The 22,053-nt window shown below is 44.6% G+C and overlaps 1 protein-coding gene across 3 annotated transcripts in view; it reads right to left on the bottom strand.

Moving 5' to 3' along the window:
- Positions 1–20,069, bottom strand: part of AK7 (adenylate kinase 7) — a 60,587-nt gene extending 40,518 nt beyond the window's left edge. For all 3 annotated transcript variants that reach the window (XM_061159715.1, XM_061159716.1, XM_061159717.1), the window contains exons 1-3: positions 19,965–20,069; positions 15,979–16,167; positions 6,715–6,823 (exon numbers count right to left, since the gene is read on the bottom strand). In XM_061159715.1, coding sequence (XP_061015698.1) covers positions 6,715–6,823; positions 15,979–16,167; positions 19,965–20,069 — 403 coding nt within the window. The remainder of the gene's footprint in view (positions 1–6,714; positions 6,824–15,978; positions 16,168–19,964) is intronic.
- Between the last annotated feature and the right edge of the window lie 1,984 nt (positions 20,070–22,053).

Genomic DNA, 22,053 nt, shown 5'->3' with positions numbered 1-22,053 from the left:
CAAAAAGCAGAGTGGTTACTTGGATGCATGCAGAACATGTTAAAATGCTGTGCACTTTTCATCACAAGCCGGACTTGAAGTGACTCCTCTTTCAAGAAGCGACTTTACACCAGGGGCACCCGGTCTGATGCCTCACTGCCCCACCTAGTCTCTGCTCCTGGCCACCTCCCTCCAGCCATCCGACTTCCTCACAATCCAGCTCACAATCCAGCCCCTTCCTATTTCCTGGCCTGCAGCAGTGTGCTTCCATCTTTAGGAGGGCTGGTGATACTAGTAATTATAGCTGACATGGTGGTGTTTTAGTAGCTTAGTTGTTGTCCTACTCTTTGCAACCCCCATGGACTGTAACCCGCCAGGTTCCTTTGTCCATGGGATTCTCCAGGCAAGAATACTGGAGTGGGTTGCCATTTCCTCCTCCAGGGGATCGTTCTGACCCAGGGATGGAACACACGTCTCCTGCATTGCAGGCAGATTCTTTACCGACTGAGCTACCAGGGCATGAATGGGAACAATTCATGGGCTTTAGTGAATAATTCCTGGTGGCTCAGATGGTAAGGAACCCACCTTCAAAGCAGGAGACCGGGTTCGATCCCTGGGTTGGGAAGATCCCCTGGAGGAGGGCATGGCAACCCACTCCAATATTCTTGCCTGGAGAATTCCATGGACAGAGGAGCCTGGCAGGCTACAGTCCCTGGGCTTGCAAAGAGGCAGACATGACTGAGCAACTAACACACACATACACTGAATTCTTACCATCAGGAGGTAGATGCTAACAGCTGTTTTTATAGATAAGGGAAGGGAAGCACACTTCCCATTTGCTCAGAATCATGGAATGAAGCCGTGGGACAGAGCCCAGTTCTGGAAGCCTGGTTGTCTGGCCTGTGGTCCCCACTATGTCTCTCCTCTGGCTTCATGGAGAATGGACTGGGAGGCCTGAATCAGAAGGCAAGGCCTCTCTGTATTTTTTAAATCTTTAAAAAAAATTGAAGTATAGCTAACTTTCAGTGTTATGCGAGCTTCAGGCATATAGCAAAGTGATTCAGTTGTATCTATCTATACCTACATGGCTTCCCTGGTGGCTCAGTGGTAAAGAATCCGCCTGCCAATGCAGGAGATGCAGGAAAGGCAGGTTTGATCCCCTGGTCTGGAAGATCCCTGGAGAAGGAAATGGCAACCCATTCTAGTAGTCTTGGTTGGGAAATCCCATGGACAGAAGAGCCTGGCGGGCTACTGTCCATGGGGTTGCAAAGAGCTGGACACTTCTAGCAACTAAAATAAAACAAAATCTGTATCTATACATTCTTTCTTTCAGAATCTTTTCCATTACAGGTTATTACAAGACCGTGACTATGGAGACTATGGAGACTGTGGAGACTATCACAAGACCTGCACTATACAGTAGACCCTTGTTGTTCACCTAGTTTATATATAATAGTGTGTACGTGTTAACCCTGAACTCTTAAGTTATCTACCCCCAACCAATCCATAACCGTAAGTTTCTTTTCTGTGTCTGTGAGTCTGTTTCTATTTTGTAAATAAATTCATTTACATTTTTTAGGCTTATAAAAAAGCCTATGTCATGTAAGTGATATAGTCTTTCTCTAACTCACTTCACGTAGTAAGAGATTCTCTAGGTCCATCCATATTGCTGTAAATAGCGTTATTTCGATTTTTTTTTTAATGGACCAGGCCCTCTCATGATTTCACATAAAGCAGTACTATTTAGCTTAAGTCCTTGTGGAAGGAAGTAATTTTCCTTTCTCCCCAACTGCCCCTGGCTGGGGTAGAGCAGCCCATGAGCGGTGGCTGGGTCTTATCACTGACCCCTGGTCTGGTGGTTAGGACTAGATGCTCTCATCGCCTCAACTGACCTCAATCTCTAGCTGGGAACTGAAACCCTGCTCCAAGCCACTGCAGGCTGAGGCCACCCAAGATTAAACCTACCATGTTCCCGTGATGATTAGTGAGAGGGATCCTACAAGGTGCTGAGGCTCATCTGTTATATCAGGAAGTCAATAGTTAATGTCTAAAATTCATAATCAAAGGACATCAGTGCAGGCATTTTCTTTGTGTGTACTAAAAGCAACAAGTGGGTTAAATGAGCTTCCTTTGGAGGAGTAAGGATGGAATGGGAAAGAAATGCAGGAAATTGTTTTTTTTTCCTTCTAAATCCTCCTCTGCTTTTTTAATTTTTGAAATACGTCCAGGTTTTATTTCAGAAGAGAATTAAAATTTAAGGAAAACTCTGAGTATATATTATATAGAAAAAAATCAATTTCCAAAGACCAGCACAAAATGAGAACTCAATAAACATTAGGTCTGAGTATTATTTTAGGTGGTGCAATTATCTTAGAAAGTGCAATTATACATCATCTGGAAATATTTGCAAAGGGACAAAATGTGGGGAGTAGGCAATTATAGAGCTCTGTTCTGAAATATGACACATTGCTCATGTTTTTGATTTGTATCTGAATGAAACTTAGGCCCACAGTGATAAATGAGAAATCAAACATTCTAAGCTCCTGAGGACTTCCACATGTCCAGAGAGAGTACTTTACCATCATTATTTCTCTGAATATGGTACAGATATTCCTGAAGTTTCATTCCATTTCTTTGAACATAAGCCAAAATACAGTTTTTCTATTCTTCTTATTCAGGGGTTGGCAATATACTTATTATGTTGTTTTTGTAAACAAAGTTTTGTTGAATGGAACTTCCCTAGTGGTCCAGTGGATAAGACTCCGTGCTTCCAAAGCAGGAGGCCTGGGTTCGATCTTAGGTCGGGGAACTAGATCCCCCAAGCTGCAACTAAGACCTGGAACAGCCAAATAAATAAATATATTTTTAAGTTTTATTGGAAACCGGTTCATTCATTTACGTTTTGTCTATGGTTGCATTTGTGCTACAACGGCAGAGAAGTTGGCTTGAAAAGCCAAAAATCTGGCCTTTTACAGAAAAAATCTGCTGACTCCTGGACTAATCTGCCAAAAATGAAGATATTGAAATATAAGTGATAGTCTTCAGTTGTGTCCACCTCTTTGTGACCCACGGACTATAGCCCTCCAGGCTCCTCTGTCCATGGAATTCTCCAGGCAAGAATACTGGAGAGGGTAGCCATTCCTTCCTCCAGGGATCTTCCCAACCCAGGGATAGAACCTGGGTCTCCGCATTGCAGGAAGATTCTTTACAGTCTGAGCCAACAGGGAAGCACCTAATATAAAAGTAAAAAATACTGCAAAGTAAGGTGCGTCTGTCTTTTTGGCTGTCCTCCTGGTCTAGAATGACAATTCAAATAAGCTCAGCTGCTCTGGGTTTAATAAGGATATGAATTACAAAGCACCCAATTGCTAAACATCACCTTGTTCCTTAGAGTTTATTACCTTTTTCAAAGCATTTAAAACATGCAAGTGTTCTCTGCAACTCCTTCCCGACCCCTGCTATCAGGGAACATCTGTTGAATTGCATCGAATCCACAGAGTCAGAAATAATTCCTTTTCTCCTAAAGTCACATCCATCTCGTGATACCTTTTGTATCAACATGCCATTCTCTGTCCTGCACAAAAGTTTCTCCTGAGTCCCTTAGCTCTCCTGTGGGCCTACAAGAGCCTTGCGGTACCACTTTTATTTGTCTTTGTATCTTCCCAACACATTCAACCCCACCTCCTTGAGCAGTGTCCGTAGAATGAATAAAGGTTGAATTTTGAACATTAAGGTTTCATTTCTTTAAATGATTAAAAATATTCTATTCTTTGAACACATAGACCAGTGGAATAGACTAGACAGCCCAGAAATAAACCCACGCACTTATGGTCAATCTGCGACAAAGGAGGCAAGGATACCCAATGGAGAAAAAGACAGCCTCTTCCATAAATGATGCTGGGAAAACTGGACAGTTACATGTAAAAGAATGAACTCAGAACATTCCCTAACATCATATGCAAAAACAAACTCAAAATAGATTAAAGACCTAACTGTAATTCTGGAAACCATAAAACTCTAGAGTAAAACATAGGCAGAACACTTTTTGATATAAAGTATAGCAATATTTTTTTTTGATCTGTCTCCTAAAGCAAAGGAAACAAAAAGAAAAACAAATGGGACCTAATTAAATTTAAAAGCTTTTGCACAGCCACTAACAAAATGAAAAGGCAATGTACTACTAGGGAGAAACTATTTGCAAATGGGTCAAAACAATAAGGGATTAATATCCAGCATATATAAACAGCTCATTCAACTCAACATCAAAAAAACAAACAGCACAATTTTAAAAATGGGCAGAAGTGGATAGATATTTTTCCAAAGAGGAAATGCAAATGACCGACAAACACATGAATAGATGCTCAACATCGCTAATCATGAAGGAAATGCAAATCAAAACCACAATAAGATATCACCTCACATCTGTTAGAATGGCTGTTATCAAAAAGACAACAAATAACAAATTCTGGTGAGGATGTGGAGAAAAGGGAACCCTTGTACACTATTGCCAAGAATGTACACTGGTGTAGCTGCTGTGGAAAACAATATGGAAGTTTCGCAAAAAACTAAAAATAGAACTATCATATGACCCAGCAGTTCCACTCTTGGGTCTATATCTGAAAAAACAAAAGCACTAATTAAAAAAGATACATGTACCCCATGTTCACAGCAGCATTATTTACAATAGCCAAGATATGGAAGCAATCTAAGGCCCTTCAACAGATGAAGGGATAAAAAAGAATTCATATAGATAGATATATATTTGTGTGTGTGTACATTGGAATACTACTCAACTATAAAAAAAGAATGACATTTTGCCATTTGTAACAACATGGATAGATTTACTATGCTGAGTAAAATAAGTCAGACAGAGCAGGACAAATACTGTCTAATATCACTTATATGTGGAATCTAAAAAATACACAAACTAGGGAATATAACAAAAAAGAAGGAGACTCACAGAACTAGAGAAACAACTAGTGGTTACCAGTAGGGAAAGGGAAGGGGGAGGAGCTAGATAAGGGTAGGGAATTAAAAGGTACAAATTATTATGTATAATCAAGGCTATGGTCTTCCCAGTGGTCATGTACGGTTGTGAGAGCTGGACCATGAAGAAGGCAGAGCGCCAAAGCATTGATGCCTTTGAACTCTGGTGCTGGAGAAGACTCCTGAAAGCCTTAGTCAGCAAGGAGATCAAACGAGTCAATCTTAAGGGAAATCAATCCTGAATTCTCATTGGAAGGACTGATGCTGAATCTGAAGCTCCAGTATTTTCGTCATCTGATGCGAACAGCTGACTCATTGGAAAAGTCCTTGATGCAGGGAAAGATTGAGGGCAGAAGGAGAAAGGGTGAGATGGCTGGATGACATCACCGATGTAACGGACATAAACTTGGGCAAACTTCAGGAGATGGTGAGGGACAGGGAGGCCTGGCCTGCTGCAGTCCATAGGGTCAACAAAAAGTCAGACACGACTGAGCAACTAAACAATAACAACATTAGGATAAAATAAGCTATAAGGATATATTGTGCAACACAGGAAATACAGTCAACGTTTTATAATCAGTAGAGTATAGCCTTCAAAAATTGTGACTTATAATATTGTACACTTTTATAACATTGTACATCAATTTTGGCTTCCCTGGTGGCTCAGACAGTCAAGAATCCTGCAATGCAGGAGACCTGGGTTCAATCCCTGAGTTGGGAAGATCTGGAAAAGGAATGGCAACCCATTCTAATATTCCTGCCTGGAAAATCTTGTGGACAGAGGAGTTTGTCGGGCTATAGTCCATGGGGTCATAAGAGTTTGGACACAACTTAGTGACTAAACCACCACATCAACTATACTTCAATTTAAAAAATTCTCCCCTTCAGGAGTACCTGTCCCTAAATTAATTTAGCAAGGAAGCCATTAGACTGAGGTGGCCCTAGCACCTTAGCAGCCTAGATGAGCAAACCCCAACCTAAACAAACTAATCACAAATAGTCAATAGACTCTCCCAAATAAGGGAAATGCTTAAGCTGCAGCCAATCAAATAACTGCATGCTTCTGGCTTTTCTCTTCCCTGGTGACTTAGATGGTAAAGAATCTGCCTGCGATGTGGGAGACCCAAGTTTGAACCCTGGATCAGTTAGATCCCCTGGAGAAGGGAATGGCTATCCACTCCAGTATTTCTTGCCTGGAAAATTCCACGGATAGAGGAGTCTGGCAGGCCACAGTCTATGGGGTCACAAAGAGTCGGGCATGACTGAGTGACTAATACTTAAGCTGTAGCCAATCAAATAATTGCGTTGCCTCTGGGTTTTCTCAGTCTTGGCCCTAGCTCCTGTTAGTGGGGCTCCTAACCACTTCCAGTTTGGTGCTGCCCAGCATGAATCAAATTTTTTTTTTTTTTCGTCTGCCTAGCTGTGGGGATCTTAGTTTCCCAACAAGGATTTGAACCTGGGGCCCTTCGCCATGAAAGCACACAGTCCTAACCACTGGACCTCCAGGGAATTCCCAGTATGAATTGATTCTTGCTCACATACACACTTAAATATTTTCATATGTCTCTGTGTATGTTGTAACATTATCCATAGGCATATCCACTAGTTTGATCTCACTTCCTGTTTTAGGTAAATTTCAGATCAGTTCTTCCATGGTTCTAATTTGCCTAGTGTTCCTGGGATGGCTCTTAGGTAAGGTATATGGCATGAAAGTCCCGCCCCTGGAGATCAAGGGTACATCTCACTGACCAGAGACTGCCCAGATGGCTTCCTCCGCTTGCTGGGGGTTCTCAGTGATGTTATAAACGATAACATCACATTCCAGCAGGCGCAAGAGAAGATCTTCTTGAGAGATGCCCTGAAAAAGAAAGTTGACAGTAATTTGTTGCAAGAAGCAATGTCACCTTAATATTTAGATGGGAGTGACAATTTCCAGATGAGACATGCTGCCTGGATAGTCCCACAGGAAAAAAAATCACAGAAGGATTTTTTTAACTTAAAATGAAATTTTGGCTCTTTTCCGTGTGTAGTTTTCAAATAACAAAGTTTATGAAAATAGCCAGGAACAGATGAACAAGAAAATTACATAAAGATCTTAGGTACTATTTCTGCCTACTGTTTAAACCCTGATTCAGGAGGGAAGAATTAGAGCACGCTGGAAGAAAATGTGTGAGGCATTTAAAAGGAACTTAATCTTTGAACAAGTTTCTTTGAGCCGTTATAGATCATGAATGACTCAGAAGTGCTGATGAGTGATTAATGTGGATTATTTCAGAATCCTCAGGATGGAACAAATCTGGTCTCAAAATGAAAGGTAACTTATCACAGTTGACAGCTGGGAGTATTTAAAGATACAGAATTAAAAAAATGTTTTGCTTATTTTTGGCTGTGCCGGGTCTTCATTGCTCCATGGGTTTTTCTCCAGTTGTGGAGAGTGGGGGCTAATCTCTAGCGGCCATGCACGGATTTTAGGGAGCATGTGCTTCAGCAGTTGTGATGGATGGGCTTAGTTGCTCCATGGCATGTGGGATCTTCCCAGAAAGTGAAAGTGAAGTCGCTCAGTTATGTCCGACTCTTTGCAATCCCATGGACTGCAGCCTACCAAGGTGCTCTGTCCATGGGATTTTCCAGGCAAGGGTACTGGAGTGGGTTGCCAATTCCTTTTCCAGGAGATCTTCCCGACCCAGGAATCGAACCTGGGTCTCCTGCATTGCAGGCAGACGCTTTACCCTCTGAGCTACCAGGGAAGCCCAGGCCAGGGATCAAACCCGTGTCTCCTGCATTAACAGGTAGATTCTTCAACCGCTGAGCTACCTGGGAAGCCCCGCAATAGAGAAAATTTTAATGTTTAAAAACACCAAGTTCTTATATGATGTGAAAGTAACTTTGATGATCTTTGTGTTTAACCAGTTATTCCTTGCTGTGTGGTGCCAGCACATTTTGGTAGTACCATACCGTGGGTGGGTATCAACCATAAAAGGACCAGGATTTACACCGGTTGCTATTCCTCCTGTCTCAGGCATCAGATATTCCCCCATAGATCCTTGATTGGTTGCATGAGAGCAGGACACTTCAGATCAAACTTGATCTCTTTACCACAACTTCTTTTGGAGAATCACAAGAGGGGAGATGCCTTTCATCAGAGGTTGTGCTTGTGTGTGTTCAGTTGCTAAGTTGTGTCTGACTCTTTTCTATCCCATGGACTGCAGCACAGCCAGGCTTCCCTGTCCTTCACTGCCTCCGGGAGTTTGCTCAGATTCATGTCCCTTGAGTTGGTGATGCCATCTAACCATCTCATACTCTGCTGCACTCACCCCCCATACCCCGCCCCACCACCGCCCCGTCTACTTTTGCCTTCAATTTTTCCCAGCATCAGGGGCTTTTTCAATGATTCAGCTCTTCTCATCAGGTGGCCAGAGTATGGGAGCTTCAGCTTCAGCATCAGTTCTTCTAATAAATATTCAGGGTCGATTTCCTTTAGGATTGACTGGTTTGATCTTCTTGCAGTTCAACAAACTCTCAAGAGTCTTCTCCAGCACAACAGTATGAAAGCATCAATTCCTCACATTCAACTTTCTTTGTGGTCTCTCATATCTGTACATGACTACTAGAAAAATCATAGCTCTGACTAGATGGACCTTTGTTGGCAAAGTGATGTCTTTGCTTTTTAATACACTGCCTAGCTTTGTCACATTCTTGTTAAATTCAACAGCAACATCCTAGCTTCTGGTGTTTCCCTGGCAATATCTGGTGTTCCTTGGCTTATCAAAACATTACCCACATCTTTACCTTCATCTTTACATGAAATGCTCCCTATATCTCTGTCCAAATTTCCCCTTTTTATAAGGACACTGAGCATACTGGATTAGAGACCCACCCAAATGAGCTCCTTCTAACTCGATTTCTTCTATAAAGACCCTATGTTCAAATAAGGTCTCATCCGGAGGTCCTGGGGGGTTAGGACTTCACCTATTTTGGACACAATTCAGTCCCTAATATCATCCATTTGATTTCTTTTCTGGACTGAACGTGCAAGAGAGAAGATACTCTGAAAATCCTGATTCAAACATGGAATTTTGGAACTCCCTGGCTGGCCAGTGGTTAGCACTTTGCACTTTCAGTGCTGAGGGCCTGGGTTCAATCCCTGGTCAGGGAACTAAGATCCCACAAGATGCACATTACAGTAAAAAAAAAAAAAAATTAAAGAAACAAACATGGATTTTCACCTTGTCAGCAGCATGACAAGAGTACACCACAGTCCTGGTACACCTGGGAATTACCTATAGTCAGCAAGGACACAATGAGAAAGATTGGGGGATGGGAAGAAATTGAAGCTATGCGTTCCTGACACAGTGTGTTCTAGATCTCTTTCAAGAGAAAGAAGGTGAAGCATCTATGAGTCCATGAAAGCATGTAAGATGTGTCCAGAAGAAAACATATACACCTGGTAAATCATAGTTGGACCGATTTAAGTTGAAACAGGCACATTTTCAAAAGAATGGTCCTCCTATCAGATATTGTGCATTCATTTGTTCACCTAGTAAATAATTGTGAGCACTGATTTTGACCCTAAGGAGAAAGGCAAAAAATGATTGACGTATGACTGTTGGTAATACAGAGTATTGTGTGTGGGTGTGTTGTTGGCAAAATTTTAGTAAATAACTATGGTCTAATGTGGACAAGGATGCAACTAAGCACATGAAGCTTCTGTACAAAGTAGAAAAAGGTAAGCTGCTCTTGGACAAATTATATGGTGCCCACTTTGGGACACACTGCAGCCAGCAGAACACATCACGTTTCAGCCCCTAGTCACGTCCACAGCTGAATGTCCTTGTGCAGTGTGCAACCTGTGCATTCTTTCATGGCAGCCCCCAGTGTAGAAAGGGCTATCATCGAGGTACATTTGAGCTTTGATGGACTAGGCAAGTATGTGATTATGACTCATAGGTATTGACATTTGAGCTGGACTGACAGGGTGAATACAAGCTCACTCAGCATAGCCTAGGAAGTTCACGGACTAGCAGGCCATTTGCTGAGTTAGGAAGAAGCTCTTTTCACAACCTGGGCTAGCCTGCTATCTTCCATTCTCCACTCTCTCTCTCACCTCTTACGCCATACTTGCTTCTTCCCTTGGCTCCCTAGAATCTAAGCTCTAGCTATACTGATGCTTTCTGTTTCGAAGCTCACCATACCCTCACGCAGGTGTCCCCTTCACGTGTCAATTCCTTGTCCCCTTACCTGCTTGGTAAGTTCTACTCAGCCCTGGAGGCTCAGCCTCAGTCCCAGCATTTCCAGCAGCCCCCAACTCCAAAAAGGAGGGCCAACTGTGTTGGCTCTCCAGATCAGAGGAGCTGGGGGATGGGTCTTGATTTGTGCGATGGGGAGAAGTTTGGAGCTCACCTGTCTGGCTCTCTAGATAAGACTGAAAACTCAAACTGACCTTTTCAGGGTGCTCTGGACATGGCTGTGCGCATACCTCTGTCATCAAGTCCCCGTCCTGCCCTGGAGCTGCTAGTTTAGATCGAAGAGTCCCTGCTAGTCTGTGAGCCCTGCAGTCATCTTCGGGCCTTTAAAGTACTCCAGGGACTTCCCTGGCAGTCCAGGGGTTAAGACGCTGAGCTACCAAGGCAGCAGGTGCAGGTTCCATCCCTGGTCAGAGAACTAAGATCCCACTTGCAGTGTAGCAAGGCCAAAAAAAAAAAAAAAAAAAAGGGCTCAATACTAATTCACTGAATCAAATTCAGGTATAAATAGAGATCAGAGATGGGGATCTGAACCAATGCAATTAGCCAGGAGAATGGAAAGGAGACATTCTTTAGAGAGCTATTCAATAGATAGCTATTCAAAGGAAGGCCTCCCTTCCCTCATCTGGGTTAAGGTTCTTGGTCTTTCCGAGGAAGCTAAGACAGCCATTAGAGTGAGACTGTCATTCCACCCTGCGGCTAGCACCGTGCCTGGCACCCCAGCCTAGCGCTTGCCCTCACCACGGCCTTGGTCACAGAGCCCATCAGCATCTACTCGGCCCTCGTCCTGCACAAGGATGAGCTGACGGTTGCAGAGGATGATAACAATGCCCTCATTAAAGCAGTCAGTGTAAATGTTGAGCCTTCTGGCCAGGCTTGTTTGCAAAGGCTTCCGCAAAAGTCAGCATCGCGAGCTTCATCTGTAAAGATGGGGGGAGGGGCGCGGGGACGGGCAGCAGGGGGCGGGGCTGGTAGATGGCTTCAGCAGGATGTCCTGTCCCCCCCCACCCTCACCACTGCTGCCCGCGCTGAAAAGCAGAAAGCAGAAGCAAAGAAAGAAGAATCTGAAGAGTCCGATGATCACGTGGGTTTTGGTCTTTTTGACTAAACCTCTTTGGTAACATGTTCAATAAAAAGCTGAGCTCTTAAAAATAGAGAGAGAGGAGAGCTGGGTTGAGGATCTCATGACCAAAAGGATATGAGAGGCAGTGCTGCCAACTAATGGACATCGTCAGCCATCCGGCTCTACAAGGATTAGGTCGTTAGCTATTGCGCTTGCAGACTTCCAACAGCCCCTGAACGGAAATCAGCAGGAAGGTCAGGAAGGAGGCATCCTGTGCCCTGGGGAAAACCGACAGAACGGGCCTTCAGAGAGGTAGGTATTTTCAGGAGAAATGTTTATGACCCCGTTATCTTGCATGTTCTAATACCTAGAAAAGCACCAAAATCAGTAATGGAGACATCAGCTCCTCGTGACTAGCAGCGACATTTTACTGAGATGTGTTAATTGCATGTACTCCCCCTTCACTCAAATCACATACATACTGCTTTGACTGTGTGGATCACAACAAACTGGAAAATGTTTCAAGGGATGGGAATACCAGACCACCTGACCTGCCTCCTGAGAAACCTTGAGTGCAAGTCAAGAAGCAACAGTTAGAGCCCGACATGGAACAATGGACTGGTTCAGAATTGGGAAAGGAATGTCAAGGCTGTATATTGTCAACCCTGCTTATTTCACTTATATGCAGAGTTAAATAAGCTACCTTATGCCACCTATGTCTTTGGAGCAGGTCCTCAGAGCTCTCTGAGAAGCTGTTTCACACGCCATAGTCCTCAGTAAATCCCAAATAAAACTGAACTCACAGCTCTCACACTCTGAGGCATTGTTTTTTTCTTTTTTTTCCAGTTAATAGTAGGGAGGTAAAAGCCCACAGCAATACCAGGCTCGCAGCTGTGATGGGGGCAAGTGCATGATGAATGGTATAAAGGACACTCTTGGTTGTCTGCAAACATCCATTCCCTCTTCCTCTTTCCCAACAGATCCCAAACTTTGTTCAACTACTCCCTTTCTCAGCCTGTGGGAAATTAACTTCATCCTATAACTTCAAGTAGGGACCTTACTGATTCCGGATAAGAGATTGGTTCAACAGGCAAGTGACTCAACTCCAGACAGTGAGTGTGGGGTAGTGCTGGAAAGTTCATCCTCCTTTCTATAAGAACTTTGAAAGTTTTCTTCATCAGGGTGTGACTGTGTAGCTGTGTAGAACCCTGGAATGTTGCAGCCTTGCTGCCAACCTGAGGAATGAAGTCACCCTAGAGAAAGACAGAGCCCGGGAAAGGGCTGGAAAATGGCTACCATCTGTGGATCATGCCAGGCCTGAGGCAGGTTCTTCCCGGAGACCACCAGCCACATAAGCTAATGAATGTCCTTACTGAATAAGCCAGTTTAGATTGCCCTTTTCCCCACTATGACTTGCAACTCCAAATAGTCCAAACAGATACAGACAGCGAGACCCCTAATACAAAGCAGGGCAGAGTGGTTTTGTAGAGGAGTGTGAGAGACTTCCTTTTGGGTATGATGATGTAAAAATTGATGTTGATGATGTAAGTTGTAAAAGTTGATGTTGATGATGCCAATAAAGGTCCGCCTAGTCAAAGCTATGTGCTTCCCTTATAGCTCAGTTGGTAAAGAATCTGCCTGCAATGCAGGAGACCCTGGTTCGATTCCTGGGTCGGGGAGATCCCCTGAAGAAGGGATAAGCAACCCACTCCAGTATTCTTGGGCTTCCCCTGTGATTCAGCTGGTAAAGAATCTGCCTGCAATGCAGGAGACCTGGGTTCCATCCCTGGGTTGGGAAGATCCCCTGGAGAAGGGAAAGACTACCCACTCCAGTATTCAGGCCTGGAGAATTCTATGGACTGTATAGTCCATGGGGTTGCAAAGAAGTAGACACAACTGAGTGACTTTCACTTTCAGTCAAAGCTATGGTTTTTCCAGTAGTCATGTACGGATATGAGAATTGGACTGCAAAGAAAGCTGAGCACCGAAGAATTGATGCTTTTGAATTGTGGGGTTGGAGAAGACTGTCCAGAGTCCCTTGGACAGCAAGGATATCCAACCAGTTTATCCTAAAGGAAATTAGTCCTGAATATTCATTGGAAGGACTGATGCTGAAGCTGAAACTTCAATACTTTGGCCACCTGATGCGAAGAACTGACTCATTTGAAAAGACCTTGATGCTGGGAAAGATTGAAGGTGGGAGGAGAAGGGGATGACAGAGGATGAGATGGCTGGATGGCATCACCGACTCAATGGACAAGAGTTTGAGTAAGCTCCCGGAGTTGGTGATGGACAGGGAAGCCTGGTGTGCTGCATTCCATGGGGTCACAAAGAGTCAGACATGACTGAGAGACTGAACTGAACTGATATAAAAGTGCTGCTGGACATCTGGGGGAGGGGCTATGAAGCAGTTGGATGTGTGCTCAGTCAGCAGGTCTGGGGAAGGCTCAGAAAGGCATTGTCTTGAAGCTGAAGCTATAGGACTGGATAAGAGTTAGGAAGAATGCCTGTTAGGAGAAGGGAGGGAGCTCTGGAAAAAGCTACATTTAAAGAGAAGGAGCGGATGCACGTGGGGAGGCAGCCAAGTGCTGCTTGAGGGAAGCGGGGAAGAGAGACAATGGCCAGGATACCTCCTGTGAAGGGGTGTGGGCTGGAGAGTGCAGGAGTGAGGCCTGTGAAGGTGCTGAGCCCTCGCCCAAGTTCAGTGGTGGCAGGGCCAGGGGCAGAAAAAGAGGCAGGAGGTGTGTGTGTGTGTTTCCCGGTGGGAAGATGTCAGCATATGTGGAGGTAGAAAGAAAGAAGCCAGTGCAAGTGAAGACATAGAAGAGGGCTTCCCTGGTGGTCCAGGGCTTAAGAATCTGCTTTGTGATGCAAGGGACACCAGTTAGATCCCTGGCCAGGAAGAGCCCACATGCCTCGGGGCTTGTGTACTAAGTCCGTGCATCATGACTACTGAGCCAGCACTCTAGAGCCCAAGAGTCTCAACTACTCAGCCTGCACACCTAGAGCCTGTGCTCCGCCACAAGAGAAGCCACTGCAATGAGAAGCCTGAGCAACTAGAGAGTAGCCCCCAACTCGTTGCAACTAGAGAAAGCCTGTGCTCAGCAAGGAAGACTCACCAGGGCCAAACAACAACAAAAAAAATCTTAAAAAAAAAACAGAAAGAGCCTGAGAGGGTAAAAAGGGGTAAGTGGTGAAGTTCCCAAAGTTGGTGGGAGGGCACGCATTCATTCAGTTATGAGTACTTATTAAGGGCCAGTGCTGTCTGTCACCATTCATGGATACACACGAGAATAAATGGGGCGCTGTGTCCACTTTCAAGGAACAGATAGTGACAGTCAGTGTAATCCACAATAGACACATAATAACAACGGGGTGTAAAAAGTGTAAAAGGATCGAGACAGGCAAAGAGCTCAGAATCTAAACTGGGAGTGGGGAATCATGAAGGGCTTCCTGGAGGAGACAACATTCTGTGTTAAAGCATGAGGATATATAGGTGTTAGGGGAAGCACACTGATTGAAACCGCCGACCCTGGTCAGGCACCATTGTAACCATTTGCATGAGTTGTTTTAGGACAGGAGATCCTGATAAGGAATAGGGAACTAATAAGCCACCACCAACCGGAAAAGTTTGGGAAAGGTCAAAAGGAGACACCGCGTGTCTGTCCACTTCCCAGAATCCCTCTCGCTAGCATCCATCTTGGCTGAGCGATGCGTGCGCCACCAGGAAAGACTCTGAATTAGAATGATTGGCCAAAGACCACCCGGAAACTAATCCCATCACCATAAAACCCAGGACTGGGAGCCACTCAGCAAAGCAGTTCTCCTGGGTTCCCTTACCCTCCTGCTCTCCACCCGGGTGCCCTTTCCCAATAAAATCTCCTACTTTGTCAGCACATGTATCTCCTCGGACAATTCATTTCCGAGTGTAGACAAGAGCCCAGTTTCAGGCCCTGGAAGGGGTCCCCCTTCCTGCAACATAGGGAGGGAAGTGGGAAGGCTATTCCAGGGCTCAGAATGTGCAAAGCTGTCCCTTAGGATCTGGAGAATGGCAGGCAGGGTGATGGGAGAGGCTAGCCTGGGAGGGCTGCCCTTCCTGGAGGTGTTTAAATGTCTCAGGATGAGGGTTGTATAGACTCTGTCTTGCGAAGGCAGCACTACTTTCCAATAAGACAGCAATGTAATGATATGTTGCTCTCCAGTGGCTCATTACCAAAGGAGGCGTCTTTCACAAATAACACTCTCCATGGGCCAAAGTCATGTTAGGGTGAGGCAGGGCAGAATGCATTTTAAACACAGGGTAGAGAATTTTATGAGTCTGAAAGTTCAAGTGAGATCCACACCTTCTAACCTTCTAAGAATATCTCATTTATATCATTTAAGTTCTTTGCTGCTTTTTCTTGCGGGGGGCGGGGCGGTGGGAAGGGGGTGCTCCCTGCAGCTTGCCAGCCCAGGGATGGAAGCTGTGCCTCCTGCAGAGGAAGCTCGGAGAGTCTTAACTACTGGACCGCCAGGAAGTCCCTGCAGGCAAACCTTTAAAGTGGGGAGATGAGAGGTGGTAGTCTCCATCACAGGGAGACCTGCTCCCACCTTTCCCACGGTCTCACGTTGGCAGGAGACGGGGATGAGAAGCAAACACATTGTCAGGCATTTGAGCAGAGGGTGGTGCTTTCCTTTATCCCCTCTCAGCAGCCCCCCTGGACTCACACAGTAGGTCTCCACAGCAAACTCAGGTCGGGGGACGTCCAGCTTGGAAAGTGTGCCCACGATCTGGAACGTGCCTTCCTTCAGTTTGGCCATGGAGGCTTCTGGCATCGCTGATTTAGTTTCATCATCCTCTTCCTCCTCCTCCGTGATTTCTTCAAGTGAAGCCCCGACAACACAGTTAGAAAGAAACTGCAACAGAGAGAAATTCCCTGAATACTAAAAACAGCTCAGAATGAAACCAGTATGAATGATGATTCTAAAAGCTAACCTTTATTGAAGGCTTGAGAGTGGTTCCACTTGTGCAAAGCTAGAGCTTTTGACACTGGTATCTCACTGAAATGGTTTAATTCCCACAAGAATACAGTGAAATGGGTACTATATTATGATTCCCCATTTTATAGGCAAGGAACTCTGGCTCAGAGAGCTTTAACAGCTCATTAAGGACATATTTTAAATTTAAAAAAAAATTTATTTGACTGGGTTAGGATCTTCAGTTGCAGCATGCAGGATCTAGCTCCCTGACCAGGGATAAAATCCAGGGCACCTGCAATGGGAGCACAGAGTCTTAACCACTGGACCACCAGGAAAGTCCCTCATTAAGGATATTATCCCGCACTAGCAAATGGTAGAGCTGGGCTAAATTCACCATGATGATTCTGTCTAACAGAAATGTAGACATGTGATGCGATCTGATTAGGGAACTCAAATTTGCTAGTAGCCACATTAATAAAAAGTAAAAAAACAGGTGAATGTAGGTAATGCTTAAATTTTAAAAGAATTTAGGTATGTTTTAACCCAAGGTATCCAAAATATCAGTTTAACATATCAATATTACATTACTGAGATGTTATATATCTTTATTTTGAGATATTATCTTTATTTGAGATATCTTCATTACTGAGATATTCTATATTCTTTATTTCCCACAGTAAGTGTTTGAAATTTGATGTGTATTTTACTCTCACAGCACAGATCCATTTAGACCAGACACATGTAAACATTCAATAGCCGCTTGTGGTCAGTGGCTATGAATAATGAAATAGAAGGAGGTTGGCAAAGTTTCTTTTCTTGTGTTTACAAAAGTTATCTTTGTGAGTGGTTTATGCAATGTTCATGAGTTTCATATATAAATAGAATTAATTTAAATTTATATATTAAACATATAATTCTTAAACATATGTAAATAATCACGATGATATCACTTCTTGGGGGGTAAAAACATTACAAAACCAAATAAACAAAGTCCTTCCCCACTTATTTTGATTTAAAAAAAACAAAAACAGTCCAAGTTAGCAGGCAAGATATCAGGTTCGATCTCGTATTGGAATATATTTTTCCGAAATATGACATATATATTCTTGTTTACCTCTCAAACATACATCTTCAATTTTATTATCCCATTTCACAGACAAGGAGACTGAGGCCCAGCAGTAAGCAATTTGCCCAAGATTGCATAGGGAGGGAGGGGTGATGCCAGATCTTCTGATATGATATTCAAAGCTGCACAGTTGTCACACGGCCCCTTTCCAGACTGGAGAAGGGGCTGGGGTGCATTGCCCAACTGAGGTCAGGAGACATGGTTTCCATGCTTCTTTTAAAATGTTTTATATTTCTACTCCCATGTTGTTTAGAGCAGACAATGCAATTACTTGTAATTTGAGAAAGTCAAGTCCTGGTTTGTTTAGGAATAACCAGAAAATTCTGTTATTGATCAGCTTTTGAAAAAAATCTCTACAAACTAAAAGTTTTATTACAAAAATATGTTGTAAAAAATAATCAGTGATCAAAATGGGGTACAGTAAAAGGTTAAATTCTCTTCCCTCCATCCTTCTCTCCTAATTTCAATCATGTCACCTCTCTTTTTAAGTACTCCAGTGGCTATCATTGTATTTAGAACACAAACTAAATTCCTGACAAAAGCCCCACAGGATCTTAGTCTTTATGGTCGACTTTGCTTCACTGGGGCTTCCCTCGGGCTCAGCTGGTAAAGAATCTGCCTGCAATGCAGGAGACCTGGGTTCCATCCCCGGGTTGGGACGATCCCCTGGAGAAGGGAGAGGCTACCCACTCCAGTATTCTGGCCTGGAGAATTCCATGGACTGTATAGTCCATGGGGTCGCAAAGAGTCAGACACGACTGAACGACTTTCACTTGCTTCATTGAGCTTCCCTGAGACTCAGTGGTAAAGGATCTGCCTGCAATGCAGGAGACACAGGAGACCCTGGTTTGATCCGTGGGATGGGAAGATTCCCTGGAGGAGGAAATGGCAACCCACTCTAGTATTCTTGCCTGAAAAACTCCATGGATAGGGGAGCCTGACAGGTATAGGCCAAAGGGTCATAGAAGAGTTGGACGTGACTAAGCACACACACTTTGTGAATTTACACAATACTGATGAAGTGCTGACTTTGTGTGAGGCACTGTTTAGCTGCTGAGCAGGGCCACATTCTGACTTTCCTCCATAAAATATATTATTAATAAAAATTATACTTTATGACTGTATTTCTATAACGACACACAATCTTTGTTGCTAAATTTTAAATTTGCTTCCTTCCAATTTTTTTTTTTGCTTCCTTCCAAATTTAAGAGAAATTAAAACATTTTTATGGGCCCCAAAGTCCCATGGGTCCCGGACACGGTGATTGCTGTCCTCTGGGGCCCCTGATTCACTGCACCCTCGCCACTCTGTCCTCTGCAACCTTTGCTGTACCCTCTGGGAGCTAGTTCCTCAAGCTGGACCTCCATTCTGTACATGTCAGATTAAATGTCACCCCTCAAGAGTGCCCCTCATGCAAGTCCACACCTTCTATTCTCTTTGCTGCAGAGTACTTAGTAGGGATTGAAATATCTTGTTTATGTTAAAAATGATTTATTGTCTATCTCCTTCCACAGAGGCAGGAGCCTCAAGGGCAAAAACTTTATTGGGTCTTATTAACTGTGAATGCCATTTAGTAGGAGGTCATGAATAAATGAATCTCATCCCCCAGAGGTGATAATGTCCTGTGTATCCTTTGAGATGTTTTCTGTATGTAGATTATCTATCTGTCTATCTATCATCTATCTATTTATTTTCTTTGGGCTTCCTAGGTAGCACAGTGGTGAATATTGTGCCTGCCAATTGCTGGAGACCGGGGTCTGATCCCTGAGTTGGGAAGATCCACTCCAATAGGAAATGGCAACCCACTCCAGTATTCTTGCCTGGGAAATTCCACGGACAGAGGAAGCTGGCGGGCCACAGTCCATGGAGAATTGGCCACGACTGAGCGCGCGCACACACACACACATACACATCTTCTCTATATTTGTATCTGTCTTTTTGAAAGACACAAATAATTTCATACTACCGGCTTCTCTGGTGACTCAGTGGTAAAGCATCGCCCTCCAATGCAGGAGAGGTAGGTTCCATCCCTGGATTGGGAAGGTTCCCTGTGGAAGGAAATGGCAACCCACTCCAGTATTCTTGCCTGGGAAATCCCATGGACAGCGGAGCCTGGCGGGCTATACAGTCCATGGGGTCGCAAAGAATTGGACATGACTTAGCAACTGAACAACAAACACAACCCCTATCTTTTTGACATTTTGTTACTGCATTTAGTTTTGAACTTTATCCCTCACGTTCCTGCTTGAGACTCCTCGGCGGGAGTGGAAAGAGAACCTGGTTAGAAGCCGGAGACCTGAGCCCCCAGCTTGCTAAGTAGTCTAAGTAAGCCCCCAACTCCTTCCGAGCTTCAGTTTCCGCTCCTAAACAAGGGAGAAACCCGGATTGGACCGGCGATCTCCAAAACCCTGGTCTTCCAGGTCGGGCGCTGGTCTAGCCTGGGGGCGGACTGGGGAGCCGAGGCACTGCCTGTGTCCCGGACGGTGGAGGGTCCCTTAAGGGAGACCCTGATAAAGTCCGCGGCGCAGGTGCAACAGGGTTCTGGGGCCTGGAGCCGGGACTGCGGGAGCTGGGGGCTGGGGTTCTGCTTTGACCCACCGCCGCTCACCTTCCCGATGTTTCTGCTGCTGTATGAGTCCAGAAGGTTTATAAACACCCTCTGGATCCGGATAGCTTTCTCCGCAGGGGCAGCACCTTCCTCTTCTTCACCCATGGTGGGAGCCTCGCTGGTTGCTAAGGAGAAAGCGTCCCTTTGGTTGCCAAGGAGGTGGGTGTGGCCGCGGCCCTAGGACCGCGGAGCCCAGGCGGCCCTTCGGGGGCGGGGCCTAGGGCGCAGGGCGGGGCGTTCCCGGGGCGGGGCGTTCCCGGGGTGGGGGCGGGGCCTCCGGTTTCCCGCGCCCTGTGGGTTTTCCCCGCCTAGGGCGCAGGGCTGGCCCGCCGCGTCCCTGCCCGAGTGCTTGCAACTGGGGCCCCACTCTGCTCCGCTTCTCGCTGGTGCCCTCGGGCAGGGCGTGCCCTCTATTCCCTTTCCTCTCTATCATTCGGAAACTCCGGAAACACGTCCCAGTGTCCCCCCGACCCGGAGCACTAAAGATATTGATGGATCTGATGAGAAGGTAAAAAGCCCGTAGCCTAGGCCTTTCCCCAAAATGTTGAAGTGAATTAACATGCCCGTTGGAGGATGGTCTGATCCGGAGGGTTTGACTTAATTCTCTACTGCAAAGGAGGGCTGTTGCCATGGAGTTTCAGGGTCAGGACTCAGGATCCACAGCGAGGGTGCTCCCCACCGCTCTTGCAGTGGTGGTAGTCCACTGGGCTTTACAGGTTTAGCAGTTCCGGGGCTGCGGAGGGGGTAGGGGTGGGGGGGCCGGGTAGCTGGAGGCCATTTGTGCTGGGATTCACCCTTTTTCACAAAGGGATAGAATGTACACTGCCCTTTCCAAGTCAGGCTGGACATGAAGTTGCCGACGAATTAAAAGATGTTAACGCAGAACCACAAAGGTCATGGTGGACTGTATATATAGCCTGTTAATCTTAGAATAGTAGATATTTTTATGCTTTAAATATTAACTTCTTAAATGTAAATATTTAACACATGAATTTTTTTTTAATGTTTCCTTGGTGGCTCAGTTGGTAAAGAATCTGCCTGCAGTGCAGGAGACACGAGTTTGATCCCTGGGTTGGGAAGATCCCCTGGAGAAGGGAATGGCTACCCACTCTTGCCCGGAGAATTCCATGGACAGAGGAGCCTGGCAGGCTACAGTCCATTGGGTCACGAAGAGTCAGACACAACTGAGTGGCTAACACTTTACTTTCACTTAAAAAAAAATACTGATTGCCTCAAAAAATGGAAATGGCCAGGGAGCTGGCCAGCCTGGGGGTTCTGGACACTTGGGAGACTTGGCTCTGACTTCCAGCTCGGCACTTACTTGTGGGAGACTGGAGCCAACCTTTTAACCTTACATGAGCTGTTAAAGTGACTATAAAACAGGGGTAAAACCACCAACCTAACAGGGCTGTCAGGATTAAATAAGATATACGTAAGCATTTTCTGAGATGGTCTTCAAAAGTGACATTGCTTTTTTTCTGTAATGCTAAAGCACATTTGCACAAATGGGAGCCTTTTCATTCCTTTTTTTGTCCCCACTCCCTTTTCTTTTTATACACTTGTCTCATTGAGACTTGTTTTGATTAAATAACACTTTGAAATTCTGCAAACAATAACAGCTTGTTCACAGCAACATTTTTTAATTATTAAAACGAAAGTGCTGTCAACTTAAATGTAAAAATACTCTTGCAAGACCAGTACAGAATTTGGAATAAATATTGTTCATTTTTTATAAAGACCTGTTAGATGGAATATTCTAAAATTCACTAGATGCCTCATTTCCGGATTTTCAGTTTGTCCCGAATGAAATGCTCTTAGGCAGGTTAATACTTTTATTCAACCGGTCATGCTACTATAAAATATAACTCACTTTTGTTTCATTCTTACTGTTTACATTTTGGTAACAGGTAAATGAGCTAGTGCCAGTTACAAGGGGGTGGCTTCCAGAGAATTGTATAGCATACTGGTAGGTTAGGAAAGGGGATTCTATTGATCAATTCTATTATGCCAGTTATCTTTTACTATTATTTCTTTAAAAAAATATTTTGTTTTTAAGTATAGTTGATTTACTGTACAGCCTTGTTTTAGA

The sequence above is a fragment of the Dama dama genome, chromosome 13, assembly GCF_033118175.1.
Source record: "Dama dama isolate Ldn47 chromosome 13, ASM3311817v1, whole genome shotgun sequence".
Taxonomy (NCBI): Eukaryota; Metazoa; Chordata; class Mammalia; order Artiodactyla; family Cervidae; genus Dama; species Dama dama.
The sequence above is the reverse complement of the archived record's forward strand: the minus strand, read 5'-3'. Positions and strand labels throughout refer to the sequence as shown.